The 27,183-nt window shown below is 59.6% G+C and overlaps 4 protein-coding genes across 4 annotated transcripts in view; all 4 read right to left on the bottom strand.

The window, feature by feature from the left end:
- The window catches only part of LOC306956598 (olfactory receptor 14J1-like), a gene marked incomplete at both ends in the record, with an annotated part of 171,431 nt that overhangs the window by 12,886 nt on the left and 131,362 nt on the right, over positions 1-27,183 (bottom strand). The gene's annotated exons all lie outside the window — the stretch shown is intronic.
- Positions 459-1,177, bottom strand: LOC306956565 (protein MANBAL-like; the record flags this gene model as incomplete). Its single annotated transcript, XM_079547843.1, has 2 exons — positions 459-566; positions 1,028-1,177. The coding sequence occupies 2 exons, from the start codon at positions 1,175-1,177 to the stop codon at positions 459-461; spliced, it is 258 nt and encodes an 85-aa protein (XP_079403969.1).
- Positions 6,003-6,721, bottom strand: LOC306956564 (protein MANBAL-like; the record flags this gene model as incomplete). Its single annotated transcript, XM_079547842.1, has 2 exons — positions 6,003-6,110; positions 6,572-6,721. The coding sequence occupies 2 exons, from the start codon at positions 6,719-6,721 to the stop codon at positions 6,003-6,005; spliced, it is 258 nt and encodes an 85-aa protein (XP_079403968.1).
- On the bottom strand, positions 16,955-17,673 carry LOC306956563 (protein MANBAL-like; the record flags this gene model as incomplete). Its single annotated transcript, XM_079547841.1, has 2 exons — positions 16,955-17,062; positions 17,524-17,673. 2 exons carry the CDS (start codon positions 17,671-17,673, stop codon positions 16,955-16,957), a joined length of 258 nt encoding a protein of 85 aa, XP_079403967.1.

The raw sequence follows: 27,183 nt of genomic DNA, 5'->3' as shown, positions 1-27,183 counted from the left end.
GCTGCCAGCCCAAGCCAGGCATGTTTGGACCAGCTACTGAAAGAGGCAGCACCACGTGGAAAAGGTTTCTTTCCCTTTTATTTTAAACGAAGGGATTTGGGTTGCATTCTGTAGATATGTCAACAGACAATAAAATAGCCTGGATACTGCTCATGACCAGCGACACGCGGTAAGTTCACCTCATCATCAACATTCTGAAACAGCTATCGAGCTGAAGGACCCTGAAGGAACGCAGCGTCCCCAGCTCTTGCCAGACATGAAATCCCGCACAGGCAAAGTCCCATTTGTTTGGCACGCATCAGAAGCCCTTCCAGCTTCCTCAGTTCCTCTCCAATGTCCGGGCAAGGGAAAGCACGGCCACGCCACAAAACCAGACGTACAGTCCGCTGCCTTTGCAGCACCTCTCAGCAAGCATTCCCGCTGCTTCCTTTGGCCTTGGAGGCTTATCGCTCAAGCCCTCACCGTTGCTTTTTGCTTTCCTTCTTGGCTTTCTTGCTTAGCTGTGCAGCACTTGCCTTTGGTTTCTTCGCCGTCTCCCAAGTCTTAGACTCCAAGCCGTCCCAGTCCTACAGGAATCAATTCACAAACAGTCAGGGAACTTTCTGACAATTGCCCCACGGCTCGCTTTGGGAGCTCAAGTCACCTGACTGGGCAGCTTTGGGTGCCAGTGCTGCACATTGCCTTCCTGACATCAGGGCACAACAGAAACTCCACCTCTCTCTTGTTCCCCAAAATCCCACGGAAGCTACAGTCTACAGGCCTTCCTGCAAGGCAGTCCCTGCACAGGGGGATGCCCTGCCTGGCGCTCACAGGACACAGCAGCAGCAGCACGATAAGATGAGCTTGCACCTCCAGGCTCCTTGCGTGCCACCAGGAACAGCACGCACGCCAAAGGAAGCACAGAACAAACTGCCGCACTCTCAGCACTGCCGGGGCGCGCTACCGTAGGCAACGGCTCCAGCTGGTTCCCTCCCAGCCCATTTCCTCAGCATTTCTAGCAACCTCTATCAAGCAGAGCGCTACTTACTGTCTCTGGGCGCTTGGGAACTGGCAGGGTTATGGCCAACACGCACACAAGCTGGAAAACGGCTCCAAAGAAGAGGCCGGAGCGCAGCACCTTCTCCATCAGCGTGGGCTCAGGGGTCTCAGGGGCCGAGAAATGCAGCTCAGCGGCCATAGCGCACACAGCCTGCTGCTCTGCTGCTCTCCAGGAGGCTGCTTTCTACAAGGGGGAAACGAGAGCCATCATTCCATTCGTGCGCTCCGACGCTGTGACTTCCTGCTAGCAAAAACTCCCAGCCTGACTCAGAGACGTGCTCTCAAGACATCCTTGCTCTTCCCACCCAACCACAAGGAGGGACGCCAAACTTGCATTTCAGCAAGAGCTGAACAGGCAAGAATCAACTTCTCCCTGAGCTTGATCACACACGCACGACCCCTGTCTCATCAACACTAACAACAATAGTATTCATACCAGCAGTTGCACATTTGCATCTACCTGGGAACGTACGTGTTCACGGCCTTGCTGCTGCTGCTGTGCCGTACGGCACCAAGCACAGCAATAAAGCACGCAGAAAGCCCAGCTGCTGAGGACAGGGGGATGAGCTGGGCTCACGCCTAAGCACTGCTTACTGCCAAGGAAGGCACACCTACCTGGCAACGGCCACGCAGGATGCTCGAGACACAGGCACACACTGTTCTCCTCAGGCCCAACGCAATGTCGCAGCCACTCACACTCTGCTCCTCGACGGTCTGCAACACAAAAGTCACAAGCTGGAAATTCAGTCCATCCAAGATGCCATCGGGCCTCCGTGCTCACGGCACTCGCACTCATGTCTTCGCATGATCAATCAGGCGTGTGCTTACCGAGTGAGCGCTGCTCACTTCCACCCGACACGAGCAATCGACCCCTAACTGTCAAGTATGAACAGGAACCTATGCCTAACACTAAAAGACTACAAGCAACCTATGCCTAACTCAAGAACAGGAACCTATGCCTAACACTAAAAGACTACAAGCAACCTATGCCTAACTCTAAAACAGGAACCTATGCCTAACACTAAAAGACTACAAGTAACCTATGCCTAACTCTAAAACATGAACAATAACCTACTCCTAACGCTAACACTAAACTTAACACTAAAATCAACAAGAAAAACAACAACTGAACTATAACTCCTGCAGCATTTAAATGGGAAGAGGAGAACTTGGCTCCACAGGAGGCTCGGAGGAGGAGCTGATGGAAACTAATGCCACCCAGCTAATGCTGGGGGCGGGGGCCGCGCAGCGGGTAGGGAGCCGAGCGCCTGGACCAGCGGCGGTGGGACGGCGCCGATGCGGGGCCTGGCACGGTGGTGTGGTGCCAGGCCAGCTGTGCCGCAGGCGGATCCACCTCCATGGGCTCATCCGGAGGTGGATCCACCTCCATGGGCTCATCCGGAGGTGGATCCACCTCCATGGGCTCCACGGAGGTGGTCACAGCGCTGGTCCAGGCGCGATGCAAACGTACTCTCTGCCCCCTCCTCCGCTTGATCTTCAAGGCGGCCCCCCTCCTCCTCTTCGCTTCTGGGAAGCCAAGCTCCCTCTTCCCATTTAAAATAGGGCAAAGTTCGCCCCTCGCTCTCTTCGCTGCTGGCATGGCTGCCAGAGCTCTCAGAGCGAGTGCGTTGGCCGGGGCAGCGGTGACCAAGGTGACGGCTGTGATGCGGCGAAGGTTCTAAAATGGCAGCCGCGCTGCTGGCAATGGCGTTCCACATAGCATGAGGAGGGGGCTGGAGGACAGGGCACGGGACGGCAGCTAGAAGGCGCTCCCTGTGCCCAGCGGGCAGCCCTTCTCTCCGGCAAGCAAGAGGCCACAGAGGAGCCGGCCCCGAGAAAAGGGCCCTCGGCCTCCTTCATCCTCTCCCTTCTTCCACACGCGAATCTGTTGGGGCTGGGACACGCACCACACAGCGCCATGTTCAGGGGCCTCCCGAGCCCAGCGCCAACAACAGCAGGCTCCAAAGCGCACCTCACCACGCCTGCCTCCTGGCACACGGAAGCTCCGCTTTCCACCTTAGCATCCAGCGCCTCTTCTTGCGCCTCACGGCTGGGGATTCAACCATTCCCTACCATCAATACCGCCAGCTGCGGTATTTTCATTACAATCACTCTGACTCCATTCCAAACCCGCTGGCACACACACACACACACACGGGGCCACCCTGGCTCACCCATGCTTCGCGGGGACCCACACAACAGCATGAGCAAAGCACGCAGAAACGTGCCGTGCTCCTGACTGATGGCAGTCTGAAAATCTCCCTCTCCCTCCCCCCCAGCCTACTAAGGCAGCAGTTCTCCCAAGCAACAAACACAATCACACACAACTGCAGCCCTGGCTCGTCCCGACAACGGACGTCCACAGGAAGCACATCTTCACAAACCTTCTTCCAGCTCCGCACCCTCCGGCCAACACAGCACCCGGGCGCCTTGCTCCACTGCCCGCCCGGGCTTTGCTGGCGACAACTAGGCCCGACGGGGCCTCCTCCTTCACACGCCCGAAACACCAACAAAGCTCCGCACTCGCACGGCCTTCCCTGAGAGGAAGCTGCCCCCCGACCCCGCACCACTCGCCGGCGCCGCACGCATCGCCTCTGCGTGCCGGCAGCACCGCCAGCTCCTCCCCCGAGCGCCCCTCCATGCCCCATGCCCCCGCACCGAGGCCCGACCCCGCTCCCAGCACACAGCCCGCTCCTCCCGGCCCCGCTCACCGGCCCGGCGCCGCCATGCCGCGCTGCCCCGGAAGTGCTCTCCGCCGGCACGAAGCACTTCCTGCCCCGGCCCTACCAACCGCCTGCGGCGTCACGTTGCTAAGGGCGGCCTGGGGCCGGCCCGGGGCCTGGACGAGGGGGACGGGCAGCTGGGGGGCCGCCGGCGGCATGCAACTTGTCTTCTTCTCCTTTTCCGCCTTTTCCCTTTCCCCCCTTTTGCTTTCCTTTGCCTTTCTTTTCTTTGCCTTGCTTCTCTTTTCTCTTCCTTTCCTTTTCTCTTTCTCTCTTCCCCTTCACATCTCCCTTTCTCTTTCCTTTCATTTCTTACTCCCCTCCCCTCCCCTCCCCTCCCCTCCCCTCCGTTCCATTTGCTTTCTGTCCACACTCAGTCTGCACATCTCCAATGGACATGCCTGGAGAAGATCACCTACGCAGGCAATAAATGGCTTGTGCTGTGCTTCACTGCTTTGTGCTCTTGAAAGACACTGATTTGTTTTGCCCTTTCCTAACCCCCAAGTATCAGGAGGGCCCGGCTGCCTTTGCTGCGGAGCCTTATCACCCCACAGTCTGAAGACTTGGGGGAAAAGCTCAGCAGCTACGTAGCTGCCAAGGCAAGATTTCACGCCCTGGCCTTCATACAGCCCGGCTCTCCCCGCTCTGCTCTGCGCTCCTGCCATCCCCTGCAGCCCCTGTGCTGCGACAAACACGAGCGCGGCTCGGGCCCAACGCCCTCCCTGCTGCACGCCCTCTCACGGCCCCATGTGCTGCACCCACACCACTGCCCCAGCCCCGCAGCCCTCCTGCAGGCAGCGCAGCCCCACGCACCGGGCTCGGCCCCAGCCCCCAGGAGCTGATGGAGGTGACTCGGCCCCCGCTGCATCCACACCCAAACCTAACACGCACTAACCGCTCCTCAATACTCCGTTTCCCTCCTTTGCAGCCAGCTCCTTGGCTGCACGCAGCCCGACAATCCGCTCTTTCCTCTCCAGCAGTGCAGCAGGCAGGCAGGCGGGCAGGCAGGCGGGCAGGCAGGCGGGCAGGCAGGCGGGCAGCAGAAGGCAGTGCTGTGTAGCACGCTGGACCCAGTGCACCGTGCAGGCTCCTTCGTGGAAGGAGGAAGACGCCGACACGCCAAGCCAAAATGGCAGGCAGACACTCTTGACGTGCGGCCTCTGCTCGCCTCTCCTCTCCTCTGCTCTCCTCTCCTCTCTCGGGCTCCGGCTCAGCAAGGTGCCCTCCCAGCACCCAGACGCTCAACACGCGGCGCTGCCCATGACGCGCTCAAAGCCATTGCAGCTGAAGCAGCGCAGCACGGCTCGCTGCCCTCCCGGCTCACGCCTGAGCTCTGGGCCCGAGGCGCGCTCACCTGCAGCCCTCCCGCTGCCCTCTCCTCCTGCCCCACTCCCACCGCTGCTCTTCACACCAGCCCACCCGCACTTGAACTCCTCGCGGCTCAACGGGAGCCTGACGTGCAGGCCACGGCTGCCCGCAGCTGCAGCTGGCCTTCCCAGGCCAAGCAGGAACAGTCAGTGCTACACAAGGCTGAAAAAGCCACCAGGCAAGCTGCAGAGACAAGCTCAAGGGGCTGAGTGCAGGGACACCTTTCTTCCTCGCGCGCTGCTTCCTCTCCTTTTGTTTCTCTCAGTCCTCACAGAGCAAGCTGATGCTCACACTCTTCACTAGCAGTTACGCTTGGGCTGAAAGGCCACCACTTGGCAAGACCAACATGGAAACGCGGGAAAAGCAGCTCCATCTCCAGGGAGGGACGTGAAGCCGGCCGCTTCATCGCCCTGCCGCTGCCAGCCCAAGCCAGGCATGTTTGGACCAGCTACTGAAAGAGGCAGCACCACGTGGAAAAGGTTTCTTTCCCTTTTATTTTAAACGAAGGGATTTGGGTTGCATTCTGTAGATATGTCAACAGACAATAAAATAGCCTGGATACCGCTCATGACCAGCGACACGCGGTAAGTTCACCTCATCATCAACATTCTGAAACAGCTATCGAGCTGAAGGACCCTGAAGGAACGCAGCGTCCCCAGCTCTTGCCAGACATGAAATCCCGCACAGGCAAAGTCCCATTTGTTTGGCACGCATCAGAAGCCCTTCCAGCTTCCTCAGTTCCTCTCCAATGTCCGGGCAAGGGAAAGCACGGCCACGCCACAAAACCAGACGTACAGTCCGCTGCCTTTGCAGCACCTCTCAGCAAGCATTCCCGCTGCTTCCTTTGGCCTTGGAGGCTTATCGCTCAAGCCCTCACCGTTGCTTTTTGCTTTCCTTCTTGGCTTTCTTGCTTAGCTGTGCAGCACTTGCCTTTGGTTTCTTCGCCGTCTCCCAAGTCTTAGACTCCAAGCCGTCCCAGTCCTACAGGAATCAATTCACAAACAGTCAGGGAACTTTCTGACAATTGCCCCACGGCTCGCTTTGGGAGCTCAAGTCACCTGACTGGGCAGCTTTGGGTGCCAGTGCTGCACATTGCCTTCCTGACATCAGGGCACAACAGAAACTCCACCTCTCTCTTGTTCCCCAAAATCCCACGGAAGCTACAGTCTACAGGCCTTCCTGCAAGGCAGTCCCTGCACAGGGGGATGCCCTGCCTGGCGCTCACAGGACACAGCAGCAGCAGCACGATAAGATGAGCTTGCACCTCCAGGCTCCTTGCGTGCCACCAGGAACAGCACGCACGCCAAAGGAAGCACAGAACAAACTGCCGCACTCTCAGCACTGCCGGGGCGCGCTACCGTAGGCAACGGCTCCAGCTGGTTCCCTCCCAGCCCATTTCCTCAGCATTTCTAGCAACCTCTATCAAGCAGAGCGCTACTTACTGTCTCTGGGCGCTTGGGAACTGGCAGGGTTATGGCCAACACGCACACAAGCTGGAAAACGGCTCCAAAGAAGAGGCCGGAGCGCAGCACCTTCTCCATCAGCGTGGGCTCAGGGGTCTCAGGGGCCGAGAAATGCAGCTCAGCGGCCATAGCGCACACAGCCTGCTGCTCTGCTGCTCTCCAGGAGGCTGCTTTCTACAAGGGGGAAACGAGAGCCATCATTCCATTCGTGCGCTCCGACGCTGTGACTTCCTGCTAGCAAAAACTCCCAGCCTGACTCAGAGACGTGCTCTCAAGACATCCTTGCTCTTCCCACCCAACCACAAGGAGGGACGCCAAACTTGCATTTCAGCAAGAGCTGAACAGGCAAGAATCAACTTCTCCCTGAGCTTGATCACACACGCACGACCCCTGTCTCATCAACACTAACAACAATAGTATTCATACCAGCAGTTGCACATTTGCATCTACCTGGGAACGTACGTGTTCACGGCCTTGCTGCTGCTGCTGTGCCGTACGGCACCAAGCACAGCAATAAAGCACGCAGAAAGCCCAGCTGCTGAGGACAGGGGGATGAGCTGGGCTCACGCCTAAGCACTGCTTACTGCCAAGGAAGGCACACCTACCTGGCAACGGCCACGCAGGATGCTCGAGACACAGGCACACACTGTTCTCCTCAGGCCCAACGCAATGTCGCAGCCACTCACACTCTGCTCCTCGACGGTCTGCAACACAAAAGTCACAAGCTGGAAATTCAGTCCATCCAAGATGCCATCGGGCCTCCGTGCTCACGGCACTCGCACTCATGTCTTCGCATGATCAATCAGGCGTGTGCTTACCGAGTGAGCGCTGCTCACTTCCACCCGACACGAGCAATCGACCCCTAACTGTCAAGTATGAACAGGAACCTATGCCTAACACTAAAAGACTACAAGCAACCTATGCCTAACTCAAGAACAGGAACCTATGCCTAACACTAAAAGACTACAAGTAACCTATGCCTAACTCTAAAACATGAACAATAACCTACTCCTAACGCTAACACTAAACTTAACACTAAAATCAACAAGAAAAACAACAACTGAACTATAACTCCTGCAGCATTTAAATGGGAAGAGGAGAACTTGGCTCCACAGGAGGCTCGGAGGAGGAGCTGATGGAAACTAATGCCACCCAGCTAATGCTGGGGGCGGGGGCCGCGCAGCGGGTAGGGAGCCGAGCGCCTGGACCAGCGGCGGTGGGACGGCGCCGATGCGGGGCCTGGCACGGTGGTGTGGTGCCAGGCCAGCTGTGCCGCAGGCGGATCCACCTCCATGGGCTCATCCGGAGGTGGATCCACCTCCATGGGCTCATCCGGAGGTGGATCCACCTCCATGGGCTCCACGGAGGTGGTCACAGCGCTGGTCCAGGCGCGATGGAAACGTACTCTCTGCCCCCTCCTCCGCTTGATCTTCAAGGCGGCCCCCCTCCTCCTCTTCGCTTCTGGGAAGCCAAGCTCCCTCTTCCCATTTAAAATAGGGCAAAGTTCGCCCCTCGCTCTCTTCGCTGCTGGCATGGCTGCCAGAGCTCTCAGAGCGAGTGCGTTGGCCGGGGCAGCGGTGACCAAGGTGACGGCTGTGATGCGGCGAAGGTTCTAAAATGGCAGCCGCGCTGCTGGCAATGGCGTTCCACATAGCATGAGGAGGGGGCTGGAGGACAGGGCACGGGACGGCAGCTAGAAGGCGCTCCCTGTGCCCAGCGGGCAGCCCTTCTCTCCGGCAAGCAAGAGGCCACAGAGGAGCCGGCCCCGAGAAAAGGGCCCTCGGCCTCCTTCATCCTCTCCCTTCTTCCACACGCGAATCTGTTGGGGCTGGGACACGCACCACACAGCGCCATGTTCAGGGGCCTCCCGAGCCCAGCGCCAACAACAGCAGGCTCCAAAGCGCACCTCACCACGCCTGCCTCCTGGCACACGGAAGCTCCGCTTTCCACCTTAGCATCCAGCGCCTCTTCTTGCGCCTCACGGCTGGGGATTCAACCATTCCCTACCATCAATACCGCCAGCTGCGGTATTTTCATTACAATCACTCTGACTCCATTCCAAACCCGCTGGCACACACACACACACACACGGGGCCACCCTGGCTCACCCATGCTTCGCGGGGACCCACACAACAGCATGAGCAAAGCACGCAGAAACGTGCCGTGCTCCTGACTGATGGCAGTCTGAAAATCTCCCTCTCCCTCCCCCCCAGCCTACTAAGGCAGCAGTTCTCCCAAGCAACAAACACAATCACACACAACTGCAGCCCTGGCTCGTCCCGACAACGGACGTCCACAGGAAGCACATCTTCACAAACCTTCTTCCAGCTCCGCACCCTCCGGCCAACACAGCACCCACGCGCCTTGCTCCACTGCCCGCCCGGGCTTTGCTGGCGACAACTAGGCCCGACGGGGCCTCCTCCTTCACACGCCCGAAACACCAACAAAGCTCCGCACTCGCACGGCCTTCCCTGAGAGGAAGCTGCCCCCCGACCCCGCACCACTCGCCGGCGCCGCACGCATCGCCTCTGCGTGCCGGCAGCACCGCCAGCTCCTCCCCCGAGCGCCCCTCCATGCCCCATGCCCCCGCACCGAGGCCCGACCCCGCTCCCAGCACACAGCCCGCTCCTCCCGGCCCCGCTCACCGGCCCGGCGCCGCCATGCCGCGCTGCCCCGGAAGTGCTCTCCGCCGGCACGAAGCACTTCCTGCCCCGGCCCTACCAACCGCCTGCGGCGTCACGTTGCTAAGGGCGGCCTGGGGCCGGCCCGGGGCCTGGACGAGGGGGACGGGCAGCTGGGGGGCCGCCGGCGGCATGCAACTTGTCTTCTTCTCCTTTTCCGCCTTTTCCCTTTCCCCCCTTTTGCTTTCCTTTGCCTTTCTTTTCTTTGCCTTGCTTCTCTTTTCTCTTCCTTTCCTTTTCTCTTTCTCTCTTCCCCTTCACATCTCCCTTTCTCTTTCCTTTCATTTCTTACTCCCCTCCCCTCCCCTCCCCTCCCCTCCCCTCCGTTCCATTTGCTTTCTGTCCACACTCAGTCTGCACATCTCCAATGGACATGCCTGGAGAAGATCACCTACGCAGGCAATAAATGGCTTGTGCTGTGCTTCACTGCTTTGTGCTCTTGAAAGACACTGATTTGTTTTGCCCTTTCCTAACCCCCAAGTATCAGGAGGGCCCGGCTGCCTTTGCTGCGGAGCCTTATCACCCCACAGTCTGAAGACTTGGGGGAAAAGCTCAGCAGCTACGTAGCTGCCAAGGCAAGATTTCACGCCCTGGCCTTCATACAGCCCGGCTCTCCCCGCTCTGCTCTGCGCTCCTGCCATCCCCTGCAGCCCCTGTGCTGCGACAAACACGAGCGCGGCTCGGGCCCAACGCCCTCCCTGCTGCACGCCCTCTCACGGCCCCATGTGCTGCACCCACACCACTGCCCCAGCCCCGCAGCCCTCCTGCAGGCAGCGCAGCCCCATGCACCGGGCTCGGCCCCAGCCCCCAGGAGCTGATGGAGGTGACTCGGCCCCCGCTGCATCCACACCCAAACCTAACACGCACTAACCGCTCCTCAATACTCCGTTTCCCTCCTTTGCAGCCAGCTCCTTGGCTGCACGCAGCCCGACAATCCGCTCTTTCCTCTCCAGCAGTGCAGCAGGCAGGCAGGCGGGCAGGCAGGCGGGCAGGCAGGCGGGCAGCAGAAGGCAGTGCTGTGTAGCACGCTGGACCCAGTGCACCGTGCAGGCTCCTTCGTGGAAGGAGGAAGACGCCGACACGCCAAGCCAAAATGGCAGGCAGACACTCTTGACGTGCGGCCTCTGCTCGCCTCTCCTCTCCTCTGCTCTCCTCTCCTCTCTCAGGCTCCGGCTCAGCAAGGTGCCCTCGCAGCACCCAGACGCTCAACACGCGGCGCTGCCCATGACGCGCTCAAAGCCATTGCAGCTGAAGCAGCGCAGCACGGCTCGCTGCCCTCCCGGCTCACGCCTGAGCTCTGGGCCCGAGGCGCGCTCACCTGCAGCCCTCCCGCTGCCCTCTCCTCCTGCCCCACTCCCACCGCTGCTCTTCACACCAGCCCACCCGCACTTGAACTCCTCGCGGCTCAACGGGAGCCTGACGTGCAGGCCACGGCTGCCCGCAGCTGCAGCTGGCCTTCCCAGGCCAAGCAGGAACAGTCAGTGCTACACAAGGCTGAAAAAGCCACCAGGCAAGCTGCAGAGACAAGCTCAAGGGGCTGAGTGCAGGGACACCTTTCTTCCTCGCGCGCTGCTTCCTCTCCTTTTGTTTCTCTCAGTCCTCACAGAGCAAGCTGATGCTCACACTCTTCACTAGCAGTTACGCTTGGGCTGAAAGGCCACCACTTGGCAAGACCAACATGGAAACGCGGGAAAAGCAGCTCCATCTCCAGGGAGGGACGTGAAGCCGGCCGCTTCATCGCCCTGCCGCTGCCAGCCCAAGCCAGGCATGTTTGGACCAGCTACTGAAAGAGGCAGCACCACGTGGAAAAGGTTTCTTTCCCTTTTATTTTAAACGAAGGGATTTGGGTTGCATTCTGTAGATATGTCAACAGACAATAAAATAGCCTGGATACCGCTCATGACCAGCGACACGCGGTAAGTTCACCTCATCATCAACATTCTGAAACAGCTATCGAGCTGAAGGACCCTGAAGGAACGCAGCGTCCCCAGCTCTTGCCAGACATGAAATCCCGCACAGGCAAAGTCCCATTTGTTTGGCACGCATCAGAAGCCCTTCCAGCTTCCTCAGTTCCTCTCCAATGTCCGGGCAAGGGAAAGCACGGCCACGCCACAAAACCAGACGTACAGTCCGCTGCCTTTGCAGCACCTCTCAGCAAGCATTCCCGCTGCTTCCTTTGGCCTTGGAGGCTTATCGCTCAAGCCCTCACCGTTGCTTTTTGCTTTCCTTCTTGGCTTTCTTGCTTAGCTGTGCAGCACTTGCCTTTGGTTTCTTCGCCGTCTCCCAAGTCTTAGACTCCAAGCCGTCCCAGTCCTACAGGAATCAATTCACAAACAGTCAGGGAACTTTCTGACAATTGCCCCACGGCTCGCTTTGGGAGCTCAAGTCACCTGACTGGGCAGCTTTGGGTGCCAGTGCTGCACATTGCCTTCCTGACATCAGGGCACAACAGAAACTCCACCTCTCTCTTGTTCCCCAAAATCCCACGGAAGCTACAGTCTACAGGCCTTCCTGCAAGGCAGTCCCTGCACAGGGGGATGCCCTGCCTGGCGCTCACAGGACACAGCAGCAGCAGCACGATAAGATGAGCTTGCACCTCCAGGCTCCTTGCGTGCCACCAGGAACAGCACGCACGCCAAAGGAAGCACAGAACAAACTGCCGCACTCTCAGCACTGCCGGGGCGCGCTACCGTAGGCAACGGCTCCAGCTGGTTCCCTCCCAGCCCATTTCCTCAGCATTTCTAGCAACCTCTATCAAGCAGAGCGCTACTTACTGTCTCTGGGCGCTTGGGAACTGGCAGGGTTATGGCCAACACGCACACAAGCTGGAAAACGGCTCCAAAGAAGAGGCCGGAGCGCAGCACCTTCTCCATCAGCGTGGGCTCAGGGGTCTCAGGGGCCGAGAAATGCAGCTCAGCGGCCATAGCGCACACAGCCTGCTGCTCTGCTGCTCTCCAGGAGGCTGCTTTCTACAAGGGGGAAACGAGAGCCATCATTCCATTCGTGCGCTCCGACGCTGTGACTTCCTGCTAGCAAAAACTCCCAGCCTGACTCAGAGACGTGCTCTCAAGACATCCTTGCTCTTCCCACCCAACCACAAGGAGGGACGCCAAACTTGCATTTCAGCAAGAGCTGAACAGGCAAGAATCAACTTCTCCCTGAGCTTGATCACACACGCACGACCCCTGTCTCATCAACACTAACAACAATAGTATTCATACCAGCAGTTGCACATTTGCATCTACCTGGGAACGTACGTGTTCACGGCCTTGCTGCTGCTGCTGTGCCGTACGGCACCAAGCACAGCAATAAAGCACGCAGAAAGCCCAGCTGCTGAGGACAGGGGGATGAGCTGGGCTCACGCCTAAGCACTGCTTACTGCCAAGGAAGGCACACCTACCTGGCAACGGCCACGCAGGATGCTCGAGACACAGGCACACACTGTTCTCCTCAGGCCCAACGCAATGTCGCAGCCACTCACACTCTGCTCCTCGACGGTCTGCAACACAAAAGTCACAAGCTGGAAATTCAGTCCATCCAAGATGCCATCGGGCCTCCGTGCTCACGGCACTCGCACTCATGTCTTCGCATGATCAATCAGGCGTGTGCTTACCGAGTGAGCGCTGCTCACTTCCACCCGACACGAGCAATCGACCCCTAACTGTCAAGTATGAACAGGAACCTATGCCTAACACTAAAAGACTACAAGCAACCTATGCCTAACTCAAGAACAGGAACCTATGCCTAACACTAAAAGACTACAAGTAACCTATGCCTAACTCTAAAACATGAACAATAACCTACTCCTAACGCTAACACTAAACTTAACACTAAAATCAACAAGAAAAACAACAACTGAACTATAACTCCTGCAGCATTTAAATGGGAAGAGGAGAACTTGGCTCCACAGGAGGCTCGGAGGAGGAGCTGATGGAAACTAATGCCACCCAGCTAATGCTGGGGGCGGGGGCCGCGCAGCGGGTAGGGAGCCGAGCGCCTGGACCAGCGGCGGTGGGACGGCGCCGATGCGGGGCCTGGCACGGTGGTGTGGTGCCAGGCCAGCTGTGCCGCAGGCGGATCCACCTCCATGGGCTCATCCGGAGGTGGATCCACCTCCATGGGCTCATCCGGAGGTGGATCCACCTCCATGGGCTCCACGGAGGTGGTCACAGCGCTGGTCCAGGCGCGATGGAAACGTACTCTCTGCCCCCTCCTCCGCTTGATCTTCAAGGCGGCCCCCCTCCTCCTCTTCGCTTCTGGGAAGCCAAGCTCCCTCTTCCCATTTAAAATAGGGCAAAGTTCGCCCCTCGCTCTCTTCGCTGCTGGCATGGCTGCCAGAGCTCTCAGAGCGAGTGCGTTGGCCGGGGCAGCGGTGACCAAGGTGACGGCTGTGATGCGGCGAAGGTTCTAAAATGGCAGCCGCGCTGCTGGCAATGGCGTTCCACATAGCATGAGGAGGGGGCTGGAGGACAGGGCACGGGACGGCAGCTAGAAGGCGCTCCCTGTGCCCAGCGGGCAGCCCTTCTCTCCGGCAAGCAAGAGGCCACAGAGGAGCCGGCCCCGAGAAAAGGGCCCTCGGCCTCCTTCATCCTCTCCCTTCTTCCACACGCGAATCTGTTGGGGCTGGGACACGCACCACACAGCGCCATGTTCAGGGGCCTCCCGAGCCCAGCGCCAACAACAGCAGGCTCCAAAGCGCACCTCACCACGCCTGCCTCCTGGCACACGGAAGCTCCGCTTTCCACCTTAGCATCCAGCGCCTCTTCTTGCGCCTCACGGCTGGGGATTCAACCATTCCCTACCATCAATACCGCCAGCTGCGGTATTTTCATTACAATCACTCTGACTCCATTCCAAACCCGCTGGCACACACACACACACACACGGGGCCACCCTGGCTCACCCATGCTTCGCGGGGACCCACACAACAGCATGAGCAAAGCACGCAGAAACGTGCCGTGCTCCTGACTGATGGCAGTCTGAAAATCTCCCTCTCCCTCCCCCCCAGCCTACTAAGGCAGCAGTTCTCCCAAGCAACAAACACAATCACACACAACTGCAGCCCTGGCTCGTCCCGACAACGGACGTCCACAGGAAGCACATCTTCACAAACCTTCTTCCAGCTCCGCACCCTCCGGCCAACACAGCACCCACGCGCCTTGCTCCACTGCCCGCCCGGGCTTTGCTGGCGACAACTAGGCCCGACGGGGCCTCCTCCTTCACACGCCCGAAACACCAACAAAGCTCCGCACTCGCACGGCCTTCCCTGAGAGGAAGCTGCCCCCCGACCCCGCACCACTCGCCGGCGCCGCACGCATCGCCTCTGCGTGCCGGCAGCACCGCCAGCTCCTCCCCCGAGCGCCCCTCCATGCCCCATGCCCCCGCACCGAGGCCCGACCCCGCTCCCAGCACACAGCCCGCTCCTCCCGGCCCCGCTCACCGGCCCGGCGCCGCCATGCCGCGCTGCCCCGGAAGTGCTCTCCGCCGGCACGAAGCACTTCCTGCCCCGGCCCTACCAACCGCCTGCGGCGTCACGTTGCTAAGGGCGGCCTGGGGCCGGCCCGGGGCCTGGACGAGGGGGACGGGCAGCTGGGGGGCCGCCGGCGGCATGCAACTTGTCTTCTTCTCCTTTTCCGCCTTTTCCCTTTCCCCCCTTTTGCTTTCCTTTGCCTTTCTTTTCTTTGCCTTGCTTCTCTTTTCTCTTCCTTTCCTTTTCTCTTTCTCTCTTCCCCTTCACATCTCCCTTTCTCTTTCCTTTCATTTCTTACTCCCCTCCCCTCCCCTCCCCTCCCCTCCCCTCCGTTCCATTTGCTTTCTGTCCACACTCAGTCTGCACATCTCCAATGGACATGCCTGGAGAAGATCACCTACGCAGGCAATAAATGGCTTGTGCTGTGCTTCACTGCTTTGTGCTCTTGAAAGACACTGATTTGTTTTGCCCTTTCCTAACCCCCAAGTATCAGGAGGGCCCGGCTGCCTTTGCTGCGGAGCCTTATCACCCCACAGTCTGAAGACTTGGGGGAAAAGCTCAGCAGCTACGTAGCTGCCAAGGCAAGATTTCACGCCCTGGCCTTCATACAGCCCGGCTCTCCCCGCTCTGCTCTGCGCTCCTGCCATCCCCTGCAGCCCCTGTGCTGCGACAAACACGAGCGCGGCTCGGGCCCAACGCCCTCCCTGCTGCACGCCCTCTCACGGCCCCATGTGCTGCACCCACACCACTGCCCCAGCCCCGCAGCCCTCCTGCAGGCAGCGCAGCCCCACGCACCGGGCTCGGCCCCAGCCCCCAGGAGCTGATGGAGGTGACTCGGCCCCCGCTGCATCCACACCCAAACCTAACACGCACTAACCGCTCCTCAATACTCCGTTTCCCTCCTTTGCAGCCAGCTCCTTGGCTGCACGCAGCCCGACAATCCGCTCTTTCCTCTCCAGCAGTGCAGCAGGCAGGCAGGCGGGCAGGCAGGCGGGCAGGCAGGCGGGCAGCAGAAGGCAGTGCTGTGTAGCACGCTGGACCCAGTGCACCGTGCAGGCTCCTTCGTGGAAGGAGGAAGACGCCGACACGCCAAGCCAAAATGGCAGGCAGACACTCTTGACGTGCGGCCTCTGCTCGCCTCTCCTCTCCTCTGCTCTCCTCTCCTCTCTCGGGCTCCGGCTCAGCAAGGTGCCCTCGCAGCACCCAGACGCTCAACACGCGGCGCTGCCCATGACGCGCTCAAAGCCATTGCAGCTGAAGCAGCGCAGCACGGCTCGCTGCCCTCCCGGCTCACGCCTGAGCTCTGGGCCCGAGGCGCGCTCACCTGCAGCCCTCCCGCTGCCCTCTCCTCCTGCCCCACTCCCACCGCTGCTCTTCACACCAGACCACCCGCACTTGAACTCCTCGCGGCTCAACGGGAGCCTGACGTGCAGGCCACGGCTGCCCGCAGCTGCAGCTGGCCTTCCCAGGCCAAGCAGGAACAGTCAGTGCTACACAAGGCTGAAAAAGCCACCAGGCAAGCTGCAGAGACAAGCTCAAGGGGCTGAGTGCAGGGACACCTTTCTTCCTCGCGCGCTGCTTCCTCTCCTTTTGTTTCTCTCAGTCCTCACAGAGCAAGCTGATGCTCACACTCTTCACTAGCAGTTACGCTTGGGCTGAAAGGCCACCACTTGGCAAGACCAACATGGAAACGCGGGAAAAGCAGCTCCATCTCCAGGGAGGGACGTGAAGCCGGCCGCTTCATCGCCCTGCCGCTGCCAGCCCAAGCCAGGCATGTTTGGACCAGCTACTGAAAGAGGCAGCACCACGTGGAAAAGGTTTCTTTCCCTTTTATTTTAAACGAAGGGATTTGGGTTGCATTCTGTAGATATGTCAACAGACAATAAAATAGCCTGGATACCGCTCATGACCAGCGACACGCGGTAAGTTCACCTCATCATCAACATTCTGAAACAGCTATCGAGCTGAAGGACCCTGAAGGAACGCAGCGTCCCCAGCTCTTGCCAGACATGAAATCCCGCACAGGCAAAGTCCCATTTGTTTGGCACGCATCAGAAGCCCTTCCAGCTTCCTCAGTTCCTCTCCAATGTCCGGGCAAGGGAAAGCACGGCCACGCCACAAAACCAGACGTACAGTCCGCTGCCTTTGCAGCACCTCTCAGCAAGCATTCCCGCTGCTTCCTTTGGCCTTGGAGGCTTATCGCTCAAGCCCTCACCGTTGCTTTTTGCTTTCCTTCTTGGCTTTCTTGCTTAGCTGTGCAGCACTTGCCTTTGGTTTCTTCGCCGTCTCCCAAGTCTTAGACTCCAAGCCGTCCCAGTCCTACAGGAATCAATTCACAAACAGTCAGGGAACTTTCTGACAATTGCCCCACGGCTCGCTTTGGGAGCTCAAGTCACCTGACTGGGCAGCTTTGGGTGCCAGTGCTGCACATTGCCTTCCTGACATCAGGGCACAACAGAAACTCCACCTCTCTCTTGTTCCCCAAAATCCCACGGAAGCTACAGTCTACAGGCCTTCCTGCAAGGCAGTCCCTGCACAGGGGGATGCCCTGCCTGGCGCTCACAGGACACAGCAGCAGCAGCACGATAAGATGAGCTTGCACCTCCAGGCTCCTTGCGTGCCACCAGGAACAGCACGCACGCCAAAGGAAGCACAGAACAAACTGCCGCACTCTCAGCACTGCCGGGGCGCGCTACCGTAGGCAACGGCTCCAGCTGGTTCCCTCCCAGCCCATTTCCTCAGCATTTCTAGCAACCTCTATCAAGCAGAGCGCTACTTACTGTCTCTGGGCGCTTGGGAACTGGCAGGGTTATGGCCAACACGCACACAAGCTGGAAAACGGCTCCAAAGAAGAGGCCGGAGCGCAGCACCTTCTCCATCAGCGTGGGCTCAGGGGTCTCAGGGGCCGAGAAATGCAGCTCAGCGGCCATAGCGCACACAGCCTGCTGCTCTGCTGCTCTCCAGGAGGCTGCTTTCTACAAGGGGGAAACGAGAGCCATCATTCCATTCGTGCGCTCCGACGCTGTGACTTCCTGCTAGCAAAAACTCCCAGCCTGACTCAGAGACGTGCTCTCAAGATATCCTTGCTCTTCCCACCCAACCACAAGGAGGGACGCCAAACTTGCATTTCAGCAAGAGCTGAACAGGCAAGAATCAACTTCTCCCTGAGCTTGATCACACACGCACGACCCCTGTCTCATCAACACTAACAACAATAGTATTCATACCAGCAGTTGCACATTTGCATCTACCTGGGAACGTACGTGTTCACGGCCTTGCTGCTGCTGCTGTGCCGTACGGCACCAAGCACAGCAATAAAGCACGCAGAAAGCCCAGCTGCTGAGGACAGGGGGATGAGCTGGGCTCACGCCTAAGCACTGCTTACTGCCAAGGAAGGCACACCTACCTGGCAACGGCCACGCAGGATGCTCGAGACACAGGCACACACTGTTCTCCTCAGGCCCAACGCAATGTCGCAGCCACTCACACTCTGCTCCTCGACGGTCTGCAACACAAAAGTCACAAGCTGGAAATTCAGTCCATCCAAGATGCCATCGGGCCTCCGTGCTCACGGCACTCGCACTCATGTCTTCGCATGATCAATCAGGCGTGTGCTTACCGAGTGAGCGCTGCTCACTTCCACCCGACACGAGCAATCGACCCCTAACTGTCAAGTATGAACAGGAACCTATGCCTAACACTAAAAGACTACAAGCAACCTATGCCTAACTCAAGAACAGGAACCTATGCCTAACACTAAAAGACTACAAGTAACCTATGCCTAACTCTAAAACAGGAACCTATGCCTAACACTAAAAGACTACAAGTAACCTATGCCTAACTCTAAAACATGAACAATAACCTACTCCTAACGCTAACACTAAACTTAACACTAAAATCAACAAGAAAAACAACAACTGAACTATAACTCCTGCAGCATTTAAATGGGAAGAGGAGAACTTGGCTCCACAGGAGGCTCGGAGGAGGAGCTGATGGAAACTAATGCCACCCAGCTAATGCTGGGGGCGGGGGCCGCGCAGCGGGTAGGGAGCCGAGCGCCTGGACCAGCGGCGGTGGGACGGCGCCGATGCGGGGCCTGGCACGGTGGTGTGGTGCCAGGCCAGCTGTGCCGCAGGCGGATCCACCTCCATGGGCTCATCCGGAGGTGGATCCACCTCCATGGGCTCATCCGGAGGTGGATCCACCTCCATGGGCTCCACGGAGGTGGTCACAGCGCTGGTCCAGGCGCGATGGAAACGTACTCTCTGCCCCCTCCTCCGCTTGATCTTCAAGGCGGCCCCCCTCCTCCTCTTCGCTTCTGGGAAGCCAAGCTCCCTCTTCCCATTTAAAATAGGGCAAAGTTCGCCCCTCGCTCTCTTCGCTGCTGGCATGGCTGCCAGAGCTCTCAGAGCGAGTGCGTTGGCCGGGGCAGCGGTGACCAAGGTGACGGCTGTGATGCGGCGAAGGTTCTAAAATGGCAGCCGCGCTGCTGGCAATGGCGTTCCACATAGCATGAGGAGGGGGCTGGAGGACAGGGCACGGGACGGCAGCTAGAAGGCGCTCCCTGTGCCCAGCGGGCAGCCCTTCTCTCCGGCAAGCAAGAGGCCACAGAGGAGCCGGCCCCGAGAAAAGGGCCCTCGGCCTCCTTCATCCTCTCCCTTCTTCCACACGCGAATCTGTTGGGGCTGGGACACGCACCACACAGCGCCATGTTCAGGGGCCTCCCGAGCCCAGCGCCAACAACAGCAGGCTCCAAAGCGCACCTCACCACGCCTGCCTCCTGGCACACGGAAGCTCCGCTTTCCACCTTAGCATCCAGCGCCTCTTCTTGCGCCTCACGGCTGGGGATTCAACCATTCCCTACCATCAATACCGCCAGCTGCGGTATTTTCATTACAATCACTCTGACTCCATTCCAAACCCGCTGGCACACACACACACACACACGGGGCCACCCTGGCTCACCCATGCTTCGCGGGGACCCACACAACAGCATGAGCAAAGCACGCAGAAACGTGCCGTGCTCCTGACTGATGGCAGTCTGAAAATCTCCCTCTCCCTCCCCCCCAGCCTACTAAGGCAGCAGTTCTCCCAAGCAACAAACACAATCACACACAACTGCAGCCCTGGCTCGTCCCGACAACGGACGTCCACAGGAAGCACATCTTCACAAACCTTCTTCCAGCTCCGCACCCTCCGGCCAACACAGCACCCGGGCGCCTTGCTCCACTGCCCGCCCGGGCTTTGCTGGCGACAACTAGGCCCGACGGGGCCTCCTCCTTCACACGCCCGAAACACCAACAAAGCTCCGCACTCGCACGGCCTTCCCTGAGAGGAAGCTGCCCCCCGACCCCGCACCACTCGCCGGCGCCGCACGCATCGCCTCTGCGTGCCGGCAGCACCGCCAGCTCCTCCCCCGAGCGCCCCTCCATGCCCCATGCCCCCGCACCGAGGCCCGACCCCGCTCCCAGCACACAGCCCGCTCCTCCCGGCCCCGCTCACCGGCCCGGCGCCGCCATGCCGCGCTGCCCCGGAAGTGCTCTCCGCCGGCACGAAGCACTTCCTGCCCCGGCCCTACCAACCGCCTGCGGCGTCACGTTGCTAAGGGCGGCCTGGGGCCGGCCCGGGGCCTGGACGAGGGGGACGGGCAGCTGGGGGGCCGCCGGCGGCATGCAACTTGTCTTCTTCTCCTTTTCCGCCTTTTCCCTTTCCCCCCTTTTGCTTTCCTTTGCCTTTCTTTTCTTTGCCTTGCTTCTCTTTTCTCTTCCTTTCCTTTTCTCTTTCTCTCTTCCCCTTCACATCTCCCTTTCTCTTTCCTTTCATTTCTTACTCCCCTCCCCTCCCCTCCCCTCCGTTCCATTTGCTTTCTGTCCACACTCAGTCTGCACATCTCCAATGGACATGCCTGGAGAAGATCACCTACGCAGGCAATAAATGGCTTGTGCTGTGCTTCACTGCTTTGTGCTCTTGAAAGACACTGATTTGTTTTGCCCTTTCCTAACCCCCAAGTATCAGGAGGGCCCGGCTGCCTTTGCTGCGGAGCCTTATCACCCCACAGTCTGAAGACTTGGGGGAAAAGCTCAGCAGCTACGTAGCTGCCAAGGCAAGATTTCACGCCCTGGCCTTCATACAGCCCGGCTCTCCCCGCTCTGCTCTGCGCTCCTGCCATCCCCTGCAGCCCCTGTGCTGCGACAAACACGAGCGCGGCTCGGGCCCAACGCCCTCCCTGCTGCACGCCCTCTCACGGCCCCATGTGCTGCACCCACACCACTGCCCCAGCCCCGCAGCCCTCCTGCAGGCAGCGCAGCCCCACGCACCGGGCTCGGCCCCAGCCCCCAGGAGCTGATGGAGGTGACTCGGCCCCCGCTGCATCCACACCCAAACCTAACACGCACTAACCGCTCCTCAATACTCCGTTTCCCTCCTTTGCAGCCAGCTCCTTGGCTGCACGCAGCCCGACAATCCGCTCTTTCCTCTCCAGCAGTGCAGCAGGCAGGCAGGCGGGCAGGCAGGCGGGCAGGCAGGCGGGCAGGCAGGCGGGCAGCAGAAGGCAGTGCTGTGTAGCACGCTGGACCCAGTGCACCGTGCAGGCTCCTTCGTGGAAGGAGGAAGACGCCGACACGCCAAGCCAAAATGGCAGGCAGACACTCTTGACGTGCGGCCTCTGCTCGCCTCTCCTCTCCTCTGCTCTCCTCTCCTCTCTCAGGCTCCGGCTCAGCAAGGTGCCCTCGCAGCACCCAGACGCTCAACACGCGGCGCTGCCCATGACGCGCTCAAAGCCATTGCAGCTGAAGCAGCGCAGCACGGCTCGCTGCCCTCCCGGCTCACGCCTGAGCTCTGGGCCCGAGGCGCGCTCACCTGCAGCCCTCCCGCTGCCCTCTCCTCCTGCCCCACTCCCACCGCTGCTCTTCACACCAGCCCACCCGCACTTGAACTCCTCGCGGCTCAACGGGAGCCTGACGTGCAGGCCACGGCTGCCCGCAGCTGCAGCTGGCCTTCCCAGGCCAAGCAGGAACAGTCAGTGCTACACAAGGCTGAAAAAGCCACCAGGCAAGCTGCAGAGACAAGCTCAAGGGGCTGAGTGCAGGGACACCTTTCTTCCTCGCGCGCTGCTTCCTCTCCTTTTGTTTCTCTCAGTCCTCACAGAGCAAGCTGATGCTCACACTCTTCGCTAGCAGTTACGCTTGGGCTGAAAGGCCACCACTTGGCAAGACCAACATGGAAACGCGGGAAAAGCAGCTCCATCTCCAGGGAGGGACGTGAAGCCGGCCGCTTCATCGCCCTGCCGCTGCCAGCCCAAGCCAGGCATGTTTGGACCAGCTACTGAAAGAGGCAGCACCACGTGGAAAAGGTTTCTTTCCCTTTTATTTTAAACGAAGGGATTTGGGTTGCATTCTGTAGATATGTCAACAGACAATAAAATAGCCTGGATACCGCTCATGACCAGCGACACGCGGTAAGTTCACCTCATCATCAACATTCTGAAACAGCTATCGAGCTGAAGGACCCTGAAGGAACGCAGCGTCCCCAGCTCTTGCCAGACATGAAATCCCGCACAGGCAAAGTCCCATTTGTTTGGCACGCATCAGAAGCCCTTCCAGCTTCCTCAGTTCCTCTCCAATGTCCGGGCAAGGGAAAGCACGGCCACGCCACAAAACCAGACGTACAGTCCGCTGCCTTTGCAGCACCTCTCAGCAAGCATTCCCGCTGCTTCCTTTGGCCTTGGAGGCTTATCGCTCAAGCCCTCACCGTTGCTTTTTGCTTTCCTTCTTGGCTTTCTTGCTTAGCTGTGCAGCACTTGCCTTTGGTTTCTTCGCCGTCTCCCAAGTCTTAGACTCCAAGCCGTCCCAGTCCTACAGGAATCAATTCACAAACAGTCAGGGAACTTTCTGACAATTGCCCCACGGCTCGCTTTGGGAGCTCAAGTCACCTGACTGGGCAGCTTTGGGTGCCAGTGCTGCACATTGCCTTCCTGACATCAGGGCACAACAGAAACTCCACCTCTCTCTTGTTCCCCAAAATCCCACGGAAGCTACAGTCTACAGGCCTTCCTGCAAGGCAGTCCCTGCACAGGGGGATGCCCTGCCTGGCGCTCACAGGACACAGCAGCAGCAGCACGATAAGATGAGCTTGCACCTCCAGGCTCCTGGCGTGCCACCAGGAACAGCACGCACGCCAAAGGAAGCACAGAACAAACTGCCGCACTCTCAGCACTGCCGGGGCGCGCTACCGTAGGCAACGGCTCCAGCTGGTTCCCTCCCAGCCCATTTCCTCAGCATTTCTAGCAACCTCTATCAAGCAGAGCGCTACTTACTGTCTCTGGGCGCTTGGGAACTGGCAGGGTTATGGCCAACACGCACACAAGCTGGAAAACGGCTCCAAAGAAGAGGCCGGAGCGCAGCACCTTCTCCATCAGCGTGGGCTCAGGGGTCTCAGGGGCCGAGAAATGCAGCTCAGCGGCCATAGCGCACACAGCCTGCTGCTCTGCTGCTCTCCAGGAGGCTGCTTTCTACAAGGGGGAAACGAGAGCCATCATTCCATTCGTGCGCTCCGACGCTGTGACTTCCTGCTAGCAAAAACTCCCAGCCTGACTCAGAGACGTGCTCTCAAGACATCCTTGCTCTTCCCACCCAACCACAAGGAGGGACGCCAAACTTGCATTTCAGCAAGAGCTGAACAGGCAAGAATCAACTTCTCCCTGAGCTTGATCACACACGCACGACCCCTGTCTCATCAACACTAACAACAATAGTATTCATACCAGCAGTTGCACATTTGCATCTACCTGGGAACGTACGTGTTCACGGCCTTGCTGCTGCTGCTGTGCCGTACGGCACCAAGCACAGCAATAAAGCACGCAGAAAGCCCAGCTGCTGAGGACAGGGGGATGAGCTGGGCTCACGCCTAAGCACTGCTTACTGCCAAGGAAGGCACACCTACCTGGCAACGGCCACGCAGGATGCTCGAGACACAGGCACACACTGTTCTCCTCAGGCCCAACGCAATGTCGCAGCCACTCACACTCTGCTCCTCGACGGTCTGCAACACAAAAGTCACAAGCTGGAAATTCAGTCCATCCAAGATGCCATCGGGCCTCCGTGCTCACGGCACTCGCACTCATGTCTTCGCATGATCAATCAGGCGTGTGCTTACCGAGTGAGCGCTGCTCACTTCCACCCGACACGAGCAATCGACCCCTAACTGTCAAGTATGAACAGGAACCTATGCCTAACACTAAAAGACTACAAGCAACCTATGCCTAACTCAAGAACAGGAACCTATGCCTAACACTAAAAGACTACAAGCAACCTATGCCTAACTCTAAAACAGGAACCTATGCCTAACACTAAAAGACTACAAGTAACCTATGCCTAACTCTAAAACATGAACAATAACCTACTCCTAACGCTAACACTAAACTTAACACTAAAATCAACAAGAAAAACAACAACTGAACTATAACTCCTGCAGCATTTAAATGGGAAGAGGAGAACTTGGCTCCACAGGAGGCTCGGAGGAGGAGCTGATGGAAACTAATGCCACCCAGCTAATGCTGGGGGCGGGGGCCGCGCAGCGGGTAGGGAGCCGAGCGCCTGGACCAGCGGCGGTGGGACGGCGCCGATGCGGGGCCTGGCACGGTGGTGTGGTGCCAGGCCAGCTGTGCCGCAGGCGGATCCACCTCCATGGGCTCATCCGGAGGTGGATCCACCTCCATGGGCTCATCCGGAGGTGGATCCACCTCCATGGGCTCCACGGAGGTGGTCACAGCGCTGGTCCAGGCGCGATGCAAACGTACTCTCTGCCCCCTCCTCCGCTTGATCTTCAAGGCGGCCCCCCTCCTCCTCTTCGCTTCTGGGAAGCCAAGCTCCCTCTTCCCATTTAAAATAGGGCAAAGTTCGCCCCTCGCTCTCTTCGCTGCTGGCATGGCTGCCAGAGCTCTCAGAGCGAGTGCGTTGGCCGGGGCAGCGGTGACCAAGGTGACGGCTGTGATGCGGCGAAGGTTCTAAAATGGCAGCCGCGCTGCTGGCAATGGCGTTCCACATAGCATGAGGAGGGGGCTGGAGGACAGGGCACGGGACGGCAGCTAGAAGGCGCTCCCTGTGCCCAGCGGGCAGCCCTTCTCTCCGGCAAGCAAGAGGCCACAGAGGAGCCGGCCCCGAGAAAAGGGCCCTCGGCCTCCTTCATCCTCTCCCTTCTTCCACACGCGAATCTGTTGGGGCTGGGACACGCACCACACAGCGCCATGTTCAGGGGCCTCCCGAGCCCAGCGCCAACAACAGCAGGCTCCAAAGCGCACCTCACCACGCCTGCCTCCTGGCACACGGAAGCTCCGCTTTCCACCTTAGCATCCAGCGCCTCTTCTTGCGCCTCACGGCTGGGGATTCAACCATTCCCTACCATCAATACCGCCAGCTGCGGTATTTTCATTACAATCACTCTGACTCCATTCCAAACCCGCTGGCACACACACACACACACACGGGGCCACCCTGGCTCACCCATGCTTCGCGGGGACCCACACAACAGCATGAGCAAAGCACGCAGAAACGTGCCGTGCTCCTGACTGATGGCAGTCTGAAAATCTCCCTCTCCCTCCCCCCCAGCCTACTAAGGCAGCAGTTCTCCCAAGCAACAAACACAATCACACACAACTGCAGCCCTGGCTCGTCCCGACAACGGACGTCCACAGGAAGCACATCTTCACAAACCTTCTTCCAGCTCCGCACCCTCCGGCCAACACAGCACCCGGGCGCCTTGCTCCACTGCCCGCCCGGGCTTTGCTGGCGACAACTAGGCCCGACGGGGCCTCCTCCTTCACACGCCCGAAACACCAACAAAGCTCCGCACTCGCACGGCCTTCCCTGAGAGGAAGCTGCCCCCCGACCCCGCACCACTCGCCGGCGCCGCACGCATCGCCTCTGCGTGCCGGCAGCACCGCCAGCTCCTCCCCCGAGCGCCCCTCCATGCCCCATGCCCCCGCACCGAGGCCCGACCCCGCTCCCAGCACACAGCCCGCTCCTCCCGGCCCCGCTCACCGGCCCGGCGCCGCCATGCCGCGCTGCCCCGGAAGTGCTCTCCGCCGGCACGAAGCACTTCCTGCCCCGGCCCTACCAACCGCCTGCGGCGTCACGTTGCTAAGGGCGGCCTGGGGCCGGCCCGGGGCCTGGACGAGGGGGACGGGCAGCTGGGGGGCCGCCGGCGGCATGCAACTTGTCTTCTTCTCCTTTTCCGCCTTTTCCCTTTCCCCCCTTTTGCTTTCCTTTGCCTTTCTTTTCTTTGCCTTGCTTCTCTTTTCTCTTCCTTTCCTTTTCTCTTTCTCTCTTCCCCTTCACATCTCCCTTTCTCTTTCCTTTCATTTCTTACTCCCCTCCCCTCCCCTCCCCTCCCCTCCCCTCCGTTCCATTTGCTTTCTGTCCACACTCAGTCTGCACATCTCCAATGGACATGCCTGGAGAAGATCACCTACGCAGGCAATAAATGGCTTGTGCTGTGCTTCACTGCTTTGTGCTCTTGAAAGACACTGATTTGTTTTGCCCTTTCCTAACCCCCAAGTATCAGGAGGGCCCGGCTGCCTTTGCTGCGGAGCCTTATCACCCCACAGTCTGAAGACTTGGGGGAAAAGCTCAGCAGCTACGTAGCTGCCAAGGCAAGATTTCACGCCCTGGCCTTCATACAGCCCGGCTCTCCCCGCTCTGCTCTGCGCTCCTGCCATCCCCTGCAGCCCCTGTGCTGCGACAAACACGAGCGCGGCTCGGGCCCAACGCCCTCCCTGCTGCACGCCCTCTCACGGCCCCATGTGCTGCACCCACACCACTGCCCCAGCCCCGCAGCCCTCCTGCAGGCAGCGCAGCCCCACGCACCGGGCTCGGCCCCAGCCCCCAGGAGCTGATGGAGGTGACTCGGCCCCCGCTGCATCCACACCCAAACCTAACACGCACTAACCGCTCCTCAATACTCCGTTTCCCTCCTTTGCAGCCAGCTCCTTGGCTGCACGCAGCCCGACAATCCGCTCTTTCCTCTCCAGCAGTGCAGCAGGCAGGCAGGCGGGCAGGCAGGCGGGCAGGCAGGCGGGCAGCAGAAGGCAGTGCTGTGTAGCACGCTGGACCCAGTGCACCGTGCAGGCTCCTTCGTGGAAGGAGGAAGACGCCGACACGCCAAGCCAAAATGGCAGGCAGACACTCTTGACGTGCGGCCTCTGCTCGCCTCTCCTCTCCTCTGCTCTCCTCTCCTCTCTCAGGCTCCGGCTCAGCAAGGTGCCCTCGCAGCACCCAGACGCTCAACACGCGGCGCTGCCCATGACGCGCTCAAAGCCATTGCAGCTGAAGCAGCGCAGCACGGCTCGCTGCCCTCCCGGCTCACGCCTGAGCTCTGGGCCCGAGGCGCGCTCACCTGCAGCCCTCCCGCTGCCCTCTCCTCCTGCCCCACTCCCACCGCTGCTC

Source organism: Tetrao urogallus (assembly GCF_951394365.1).
Source record: "Tetrao urogallus genome assembly, chromosome: 32".
Classification (NCBI taxonomy): Eukaryota; Metazoa; Chordata; class Aves; order Galliformes; family Phasianidae; genus Tetrao; species Tetrao urogallus.
The sequence above is the reverse complement of the archived record's forward strand: the minus strand, read 5'-3'. Positions and strand labels throughout refer to the sequence as shown.